At 41.6% G+C, this 10,210-nt stretch overlaps 1 protein-coding gene and 1 long non-coding RNA gene across 2 annotated transcripts; one reads left to right on the top strand and one right to left on the bottom strand.

Annotated features, from left to right (window-relative positions):
- Nucleotides 1–17: 17 nt before the first annotated feature.
- On the top strand, nt 18–937 carry LOC112176447. The gene is made up of 2 exons (XR_002926937.2): nt 18–412; nt 571–937. It is a non-coding gene; the product is annotated as an uncharacterized LOC112176447 (long non-coding RNA).
- A 358-nt stretch (nt 938–1,295) lies between these two features.
- On the bottom strand, nt 1,296–3,102 carry LOC121050514 (protein NEN1-like). The gene is made up of 3 exons (XM_040510698.1): nt 2,231–3,102; nt 1,421–1,482; nt 1,296–1,314 (listed from the first exon to the last, which is right to left on the bottom strand). The coding sequence occupies exons 1-3, from the start codon at nt 2,501–2,503 to the stop codon at nt 1,296–1,298; spliced, it is 354 nt and encodes a 117-aa protein (XP_040366632.1). The 5' UTR covers nt 2,504–3,102.
- Between the last annotated feature and the right edge of the window lie 7,108 nt (nt 3,103–10,210).

Genomic DNA, 10,210 nt, shown 5'->3' with positions numbered 1-10,210 from the left:
TTCATTGGGTTTGTCCGTCGCTCACTCGCTCTCTCTCGGTCTCCGTCTCATACTCTCATCGAGAGTTCGAGACATCGCTCGATTCGCTCCGCCTACCACATCGCTACCAGACTAGGCCGACGGACTCTCAGGCGACGAACTCTCAGGCGACGGGCCGACGGACTCTCACAGTGACTCAGTGAGGCGGATCCGCTCCTGCTTCTTCACGGGCCGACGGACTCTCACTCCTCTCGCCGTCTGTGGCTCAGCCGGCTCTCCCGACGCCCCTGTCATCGACTACGGATCTACCTAGTCTACGGATCTCCTCTCGCGGTCTCGCCCCTGCCACTGCGGCACTGCCAGGGCAGGTACTCTCTCGCTATCCGAGAGTCCGAGAGTCCGACTGTCTGAGTCTCCGACTACACCCAGGCAGGTACTCTCTCGCTATCTGAATATCTGATTCTGATTTCTGAATCTAGAGTTCTAGACATCTAGTTCCTCAAATCCTCAGACTCTCAGAGTCAGAGAATTTGGGATTTTGTTGAAATTAGGGCTTTGATTCAGTAAAATTGGGGATTTTGTTGAAATTAGGGCTTTGATTTATGGAGGATTTTGTTGAAATTGGACTACTGTCTACTGGAGTACTGGAGGATTGCCAACCGGTTCTACTGGAGTGAATGTGTGATCAAGGAGGCAGGAGGCAGGAGCTGCTTTGTTATGTTCAATTGAAGTTCTCAAATTTTGGAACCCAACAATTCTGCAACTTGCATGCCTATGATTATATGATCCCCTTTTTGTCTCTTTTAATCTGGGTAGCCAATATTTGGCAAAAAGTAAGATTCTTGGATTCTATGTGTTTGTGAAGTCTTCAGCATTTTTGGTTTACCTTAAAAGTTAATGTATTTTGTGCCTAACTACCTATGGATTTAGTTGGAATTTGATGTGGATGTTCCGATAATCAAACACCCGTTAATGGCTATTGCATGTGTTGGGAAATTCTTTGTTTTCAAACTGAACTTGTAACCACATATGTGTGGCAGTTTGCTTAATATGAGCTTACAAAATTAGCTTGATATGCTGCAAAAAGATAATCGCGCTTGTGCTGATTGTGGTGCTGCAGATCCTAAATGGGCGTAAGTTGTTTCCTCTTGATATCTTTATATATACTTTGTGTCAGTGCTTGTAATTCCCTATGTAGTACTGTTTGAGAGATGCTTGTTTGATTTTATTTAAGATTAAGAGTTTAAAGATGAGTAGTTTTGCAAAGCTATTGACTGGCTTCCCATACATTTTCCAGAAATTTGATATTAGACAAATTACTCTGATATAAAGAATCTATTTGTAATGCATTTGCAGGTCAGCAAATATCGGAGTTTTTATATGTATATATATATATATATATATATATATATATATATATATAATTTTTTTTTGGTTTAACAAATCCAGCCCGTCCAAGGTTCCAATCCTGGATCCGCCACTGATGACCGGCCCATATACGTTCTGCACAACCATAAAACAAAATCTCATTAAAATTCATAGAATAGAGATTCAATATCACCTTAGAATCTGCATCTCAAAATTTCCATTACAAAATCCATCAAGACAGTTTACAGCAACCATTAGAAATTTAAATTAACCTATACAGTAGCTAATGAAACATTTGTTTACTTTTACTATTCTGATTCCTTTAGCCACTCTACGAGCCAAATAGAAAATCAACATACAACAAAAACTTGCTCTTCAAGAAATGAAATTTCACTCCATTTGGTCTCAACCAAACACTGAATTAGAAAGCAAAGAAAGAATTACCTTACTTCAATCAATTCAGCTCATTTTTCTTATGTTCATAATCAATCAATCAATGATTACTGTTAATACAGTAGCTCATGAAACATTATTTTACTTTTACTATTCCAATTCCTTTCGCCAATCTACAAGCCAAACAGAAATTCAACATAGAACAAAAACTTCCTCCTCAAGAAAAGAAATTTCACTCCATTTCTTCTCAACCAAACACCGAATTGAAAAGAAAATAAAATAATTACCTTACTTGAATCAATTCAGATCATTTTTCTTCATGTTCATCATAATCAATCACTCAATGTTTACTGTTACTTTTTTGATTCATTTCTTTAGATTCCTAGCAAAAAAACCAGCCGAAAAAAAGGCGCAACATTTCTTGATCTTTCTCTGACAAACCAAACAGCAAACTACCATCAAAGAGTAAAGAAGGAAAATGGGAACCAACCATGGAGAATGTCGAAAACTCTATCGGCGATCTCATCGAAGCCCGGGGCGGCGATGATGCGTCTCGGGTAATGCCGTTACAGCGGACGGACAAGGAGTTGATGGAATTGAGGTCGGCGGGTCGGATTAGAGTGGAGTAGCTCTCGAGCTCAATCAGCTTCCTGGGGCAAACAAGGATGGATCCGAATTCCAATAAGGCGAAGCCCTGACCGGGTCGGGTCGTCTCCAGGTCGAAGAACGCGATCTCGAACCGGTCCTCGCCGCTCCGACTCATGATTGATAGATACTGAGAGAGAACCTCTTGAGTTGAGGATTCGCGCCAAGGCGGATTGAATATTTATATTTATATTTATATGAAAAAGGCTTGCTTTGGGCCCAAACGTATTCCTCACTCCTTGCCTTGGCGTACGACCGAAGCTTCACACAACCTAAAGTGCAAAAGAAACTTTTTTTTTTTTTTTGAGTGGAAGACGTCAATAGAACCAATACACACCATACAGTGTATCTCAGCATAGTCAAACTAATCACTGCACCGCAGACGCACGAACTATTGAGTGTTGTAACTAACCCTATGATGAACTGATGAAGTCCAACAAAATCCGTCGAGTGTGGGACCCTAGGGGGGGTCCGTCGTCCAAGCTTTTAAAAATCAGCCATTACATATGCTCACACGTATACTTTGATTTGATTAGAGTCATTATTTTAGACCAGCTAGCTGAGCATATTTTAATAAAGCTGCTTTAGCTAAGCTTACCTGGGAAGTTCTTACTCAACCTCACTGGCAGAAAGTATTTGAGACATGATCATTTTCTGTAAGTGCAAAAGAAACCTTCAAAAACTCTTTGGCTTGGAAGGGCATCTTAGATTCTAGAGAATTAATCTTAGAAGGGCTAAGATATATGGACAGTGGGTAATGATTTTGTTCTGGTCGTTTAATTGGATCCTTCCCTTCCCCTTATTCTCTGACTCGTTCCCCTTATTTAACTGTTTTCTGTTGAAGGATATCGACATAATGTGTACCTCTACAAATTAGGGTTTAGAGTTGTAATAGGAATGTGTTTTAGGTATTCAATTATAATCGGATTCTATTACCTTTTGGGTACCTTGTAACTCCCTATTTAAAGTGCTCCTATTATCAATGATAACACACAATTCTATTCTCCTACAACACGTTATCAGCACGAGTTCTAACCCTAGCTTCAGAAAAAAAAAAAACCCTAGAAGAAAGATCCTTTTTCTTCTCTGCCGCCAACCCAAAACAAAAACAAAAAAACTCCATACCGGCGGTCCACCACCACCCCAGCCTCAGCCTCCAGCAGCCAAGCCCGTCGGACCTCTCCTCCAGCGCCCCCGCGCCCAGCAGGCGGCCACCACCAGCCCTATAGCTCCGCGCACCACCAGCCTCACCCCAGCAGCCTAGCCGCAGCCCACCTCGCCGCAGCCTCCAGCCACACCGCCTCCGTAAGCAGCAGCAGCCCAGCCTCCGTGCGCCGCAGTAGCCCAGTCCTCGCGCAGCCACCGCTGTCCAGCCGCACCACTCCAGCCACCGCACCTCTTCACCTCTGCTGCAGATCGGAGACCAGAAGAAAGAAAGAGGGAGAAGAACCAGAAGAAAGAAAGAAGGAGAAGACCAGAAGAAAAGGAAAAGAAAAAAGGGGAATCTCCCACCCACGTGCCAGCAAAAGAAAGAAAGAAAAAGAAAGGGGGCCCAGAAGAGAAGAAAAGGAAAAGGGTGGAAGAAGGTGGACGCAAAGTCAAAAACCAGAAGGAAGAAAAGAAGAAAAGAAGAAAAGAAAAGAAGAAAAGAAGAAAGAAAAAAAAAGGGAAGGCAAGCCTGGGTCGAGAGAGAGAAAAGAAAAAAAGAAAGAAAAAAGAAGGGGAAGCAGGCCTGGGCTGCGAGAAAAAAAAAGGGGGCAAGAAGAAAAAAAAAAAGAAAAAAAGAAGGGTAACCCACCAACTGCCAATTTCCGACCAGATTCTAACAATCCTAATTTAGCTACACGCCTGCATCAACACGCGCGTGTCTTCAACCCAAGAACAATCACGTAAGTTTTTATTAAGGTTGCTGCTTTCATGTATTTTAAATTCTTTTATTTTATGCAGAATATTAGAATATATGTTGCCAAATGATTTTGAGTATTTAACAAAGCGGAATTGTGGGGATTCACGCTTAACGAACTAAGAGTGTTCGTATGAACTAAGAGTGTTCATAATTAAACGTTCTAAGAGTGTTCGTGTGAACTAAGAGCGTTCACAATGCTTGGACTAAGAGCGTCCGTAAGCATCAAATTGTGACCATATTAAAACATGATTGTTGGTCTAATCCAAAAGAGATTTTTGGAAATTGATTTCCTGGTAGCATAGCTCGGAAATCTTATTATTTTAGTTTTCGTGGAAGTTTAGCTCCGAAACTAATATATCTTCTCTTCTTATTTTCAGGATGTCAAATGAACCTAGACTCGACTTTCCCATGCTTGACTCAACAGGCTCAGATTACCACAGTTGGGTAACCGATGTTGAGAATCATCTCACTTCCAAGGGAATATTACCCATAATCCAGGCACCTAACTCGGATATTGAGTTCAACCGAACATCTACAAAGCATGCTCAAGCAGTTATCTTGATGCGACGCCATATGGACAAGGCACTCAGATTGGAGTATATGTCGATCAATGATGCAAGAGAGCTATGGGTAGCGCTAGAAGAGCGCTTTGGCAATGTCCAAGATTCCCTCCTCCCTGACTTGAAGGTTTAATGGAATAATCTGCGCTTTGCTGACTTCAAGTCTGTTGCTGAATATAATTCAGAAGCTCTTCGCATACAGTCCATGTTGAGGTTTTGTGGACAACCTGTCACAAAGCAAGAGATAATTGAGAAAACTCTCTCCACATTCCCCGTTTCAGCCATTGTGGTATCAAAGCAATACCGTACTGAAGTCAATGCTGGACGGATCACGAGGTTCCATCAGCTTATTAATATTATATATATAGCTGAGAAACATGATAACATACTCGTGAGGAATTATAATTCAAGGCCCATTGGAACTAAGAGCGTTCATGAGGCGAATTATAATGCACCCAAAGGAGGGCGCAAGGAGCGGTACCCTAAGAATGGGGACAAGAGGGACGTATAGGCCCATATAACCGCCCTAACCAGGAAGGAAACCGCAAGTTTGGTATGGATACACGTGGTGGTAATGCCACACGTGGGAGAGGGGGTCGTGGTATCCCTAGCCGTAATAATGGCTCAATGGGTAGTGGTGGTGGCACCAACCCTCCTAGGGAACGCCCGCAACATGCACAACGTGCACCTTAATTAAAGGGAGGCAACCGCAATGATGAGTGTCATCGATGTGGATCAATTGAGCATTGGTTCAAGCAATGCAAGACAAGTGAGGAACTAGCTGCAAGCTACAGGGCATATAGAGACATGAGAGAGCAAGAAGTGTACCTTGCAGAAGAAGAAGAAGATGGTGGAGATGTCAATCTCACCATAGAGGACTTCAAAGCTGAAGATGAAGTGCACATGGATGCAACAGACTTTGATTAGATTAGTCCTTTTTATTTTTCCAAGAACTTTTATAATGGCAATTTGCCTTAGTCAATAAATGACAATTGTATTAACTCTTTCTTATGTGGCAAACCCAATAAAATGTGATGTCTAGGAAAGTCATTGAGATTCTTGGTACTTAAGAGAGCCTCGCTCCACCAACATCTCTCTCTACTTTCCTGGTCATATTTGATTGGAGTTACCAAACGGATAAAGTGACTACAATGTGTCTTACTTTGATTTTATTTTGGATTAGACTTTGGAAACTTTGATGTAATCATTGGCTATTAATAAAGTGTCAATTCTTTTACTTAATGTCTTGGACATACCTTAATTCGAACTTTATAGAGCCAATGGTTTTCATGTGGAAACACATTATGAGAATGGACAGAGTTCCTTTGCATCACCTCTAATGACTACGGACATAAACGAGTATTAGATAAACTTATGTGTCACTCTAGTGGGTTGTATGCAACCACTATTTGAGTTATTGAATCCAACTATGTCATGAGAGACGACTTATGGGATTTTGGCACATATAGGCTTTGACATGATGATCCGTGTATTAAAGACTTACACGGACATCCATTTTCAGAACGAAGAAAAGTAAGAACCAAGAATTGGTTCGAGGAGCTGCACATGTGCCTCATGGCGCCATGATTGTGCTAAGACAGGCCATACATGGCCAGTGCCGCCTACCCCCTGCGGCAAATACATGACATTGACGCCCTAAACTCCTCTCTCTACTTCTCAAGTCTATTGTGACACTATGGCTTCACCAAAACCTTTATTGGTTGATTATAAAGCCCATGTTTCGTTCTGTAAAGCCTGTTATTTAGGATTGAGACCATCCTATGCAAAGGAGATTGAGAAAATAATTCCATTCTCACAAAGAATCTAAGGGAATTCTATGGATTTGATCAACCAACTTGCGGACTATATAGATGTTTTATGGTGTTGGTTGATACGCAAACACGCTGGTCACGTGTTGTGCCATTATCCACTCGTGATGCTGCTTATACTACACTCCTAGCACATAACATATGGCTACGGGCTCACTACCCAGATCATCCCATTCAGTCAATTTGACTTGACAATGCTAGAGAGTTTACATCGACAGTTTTCGATGACTATTGCATATCATTGGGTATTGATATCAAGTATCATATTCCCATGTACACACCCAATTGGTCTCGGGGAAAAGCCACCATTAAATGACTATAATGGTAGCCCGGACATTGGTAATGCACACCAATATTTCCGCTTGGGTTATGCAATAACGCATGCAGGTATGCTAATTCGTCTACGACTCATAGCAGCCACTCAACTTTTATTTGCGTTACAGCTAGTGACTGGGTTCGAGTTTAATATCTCGTATTTATGCATATTTGAGTGTGCGGTTCATGTGCCAATTGCGTCGCCACAGCGCATCAACATGAGTCATTGCAACGAATGCATATATATATTTGTTGGACATGAGTCTCCAACTATAAGTCCGCTATGTAGAACCCTTGACAGGCGATCTCTATTTCGCTGGATTTGCGAATTGTCACTTTGATAAGACATTCTTCTCGTCGTTAGGGGAGATTAGAACGTCAATGTTCAACAGGAACGACAGGAATTTTCGTGGTCTGTCCCCACTATGTCTCATCTTGATCCCCTAAAAGTGACGAGATCACATATACCTGCTGCAAACATGCCTGCAAGGATTGATGTCCCCACAAGAGGACATGGTGCCACCTAGAGAAGATGGGTATTGCACCACTACCATGGATGGTAGTATGGTGACGCCACAAAAGTGGCATAATGGCGTCATAGGCCATGGGTTCCGCTAGAGAGAGTAGGAGACCCATAGGTTCGATGGATTCTCGCCTTAAGAAAAGAGCGAGTTTGGCACAACTTGATCCATTGATCATTGATACTCAAAATCCGTCTCATGAGAATATTTTGGATTGTGGTTATGTCCAAGAGACATCATTGGGGGACGCCTCAATGTTAGAACCAATTCCTAAGAATATAGAGATCTCTACGAACTACACTAGTGTACATGAGGACGTGGAATTATTGAGACCAATGACATCGAACCTTACTCCTTTGAAGAAGAGAAACTTGGCCTAAATGGAAAGATGCGATCCAGGTTGAATTGGATTCACTAACGAAGAGGAAGGATTTCGTGCCTGAGATGCCAACACCTCCTAACATAAAACCTATTGACATTAACAGGTCTTCGTTAGATAGCGTGATGAGAAAAAGAGATGGCAATCTCACCTTATGGCGCAAGGTTTCTCACAACGCCCTGGAATCGACTACGAGAAGACATATTCTCTCGTAATGGATGTCATTGCACTCCACTACCTTGTCAGTTTGGTAGCTTCCAAATAACTGAACATGCAGCTTACGAATGTGGTCACTACGTATCTTTATGGGGATCTAGATACGGAATACAATGAAGATTCTTGTGGACTTTATTTACCCAAGTCAAGTGGCTCTAGACCACGGAGCGCATTTGCAACGAGGTTGAAATGCTCACTAAAATGACTACTTGATTGGGAAGGGATATGGTGAACTATGCCCACGCGTTTCCATGACAAGTTCCGGATTTGCAATTGTCGCGGTTTATGTTGATAAACATGATTGGAACCCTTGAGAGTTAAGGGAAACCGCTGAACATCTGAAATCCGAGTTTGAGAGGAAGGACCTTGGGAGAACACGGTTCTGTCTAGATTCAGAACTTGTATACCGTGTCAATAGACATTTTTGATAAAGTCAAAGATGCACCATGGTGGTCCGTAGTCTTAGCCCTAAAAGGGATCCGTTTCGTCCCAGGGATGATGACGAAGACGTGTTAATAGCGAAAGTGCTTACTTATGTACAATAGGCGCATTATTGTACTTAGCACAATACAAGACCGGACATCTCAATTATTATGAACTTGCTGGCTAGATATAGCCCCGCGCCAACGCAACTCCATTAGAATGGTATAAAGACAATCTTTCGATATTTGAGAGGTACGATTGATATGGGCTTGTTCTATCCCTACAGAAAAAGAGACGACGGAAGTGTAAGATCGGACCCCATAAGGCAAAATGCCACATTCCGTGCTCCTCCTCCCTTTCCATCAAAATGACAACGAGCACTTCTAAATATTGAAGTGAACCAAATCCGATCAGAGGATAATGTAGCGGACTTATTTACTAAGTCGTTACCAAAATCCACCTTCGAGAAACATGTGAAGAGCATCGGATTGAGAAAGTTATCCGAACTCCCATGATTGTAGCAATTAGGGGGAGATATTGACATCAGGGGGAGGCATGATGTCTACATGTTCGATCTCAAAGAGTGAAGGACGTGTTGTGCTCTTTTTGTCCTTCGACCAGGGTTATTTTTGTCCCACATGATTTTTGTTACCTGACAAGGTTTTAAAGAGGCAACAATGAAAGCGTCATCACCAAGTTTGAGCGGCACGAGGGGGAGTGTTGAAGGATATCGACATAATGTGTGCCTCTACAAACTAGGGTTTAGAGTTGTAATAGGAATGTGTTTTAGGTATTCAATTGTAATCGGATTCTATTACCTTTTGGGTACCTTGTAACTTCTTATTTAAAGGGCTCCTATTATCAATGATAACACACAATTCTATTCTCCTACAACATTTTCTATAAAAAGTGCTACTTCATTACAATCTACTAACTAATATTGCTGCTCATGCTAAAGCTCCTCTTTTAAATAAGATGTGGAAATTGAATATGCCTCCAAAGGTCGGTAAAGATCTTTGCTTGGAATTTAATTAGAGGTAGGCTTAAGACTAGATAGATTATCTCTGTTTCACCCAAATGTTCCCCCGAATTGTCCCTTTTGTTCTTCTCATTTGGAATCTCTTGACCATTTATTTATGTATTGCTCAGTTGCTTCTCAAGTCTGGCATTTATCAACTGATCAAACTGCCTATTCCAGTTTCTTGGAATGGTTCCTTTATTAATTGGTTGAATTTCCTTTATGAACATGGAGCTATTTCATATGACAATTTTGTTAGAATATTCCACATTTCTTGGTCTATTTGGTACACTAGAAATAGGTTAGTTTTCCAGCAGTTAGTTCCCTCCCCGTATAAAATCTTGTTTGGGACTGCTATGTTGGGAACTAGCTACTGTCAAGCTAACCCAAAAGTCTCCTTTGTTTAAAGTTTCCAAGTACTTTCATATTAAATGGCAACCTCCTGACAACGGCTTGGTCAAGCTCAATTTTGATGGCTCTGTTCGGAATGGAAGTGCTACTATTGGATATGTAATCAGAAACAGTGATGGGAATCCGCTTTTTGCAGCTTCTAAAAGAATTGGTTCTACAAATGTGCTTATAGCAGAAGCAACTGCTCTCAGGGATGGTCTTCAGGCAGCTTTATTCTACAACTATAATCATATTTATGTGGAAGGAG

The sequence above is a fragment of the Rosa chinensis genome, chromosome 7 (genome assembly GCF_002994745.2).
Source record: "Rosa chinensis cultivar Old Blush chromosome 7, RchiOBHm-V2, whole genome shotgun sequence".
Classification (NCBI taxonomy): Eukaryota; Viridiplantae; Streptophyta; class Magnoliopsida; order Rosales; family Rosaceae; genus Rosa; species Rosa chinensis.
Note: the sequence above shows the minus strand (reverse complement) of the source record. Positions and strands in the feature narration are given on the sequence as shown.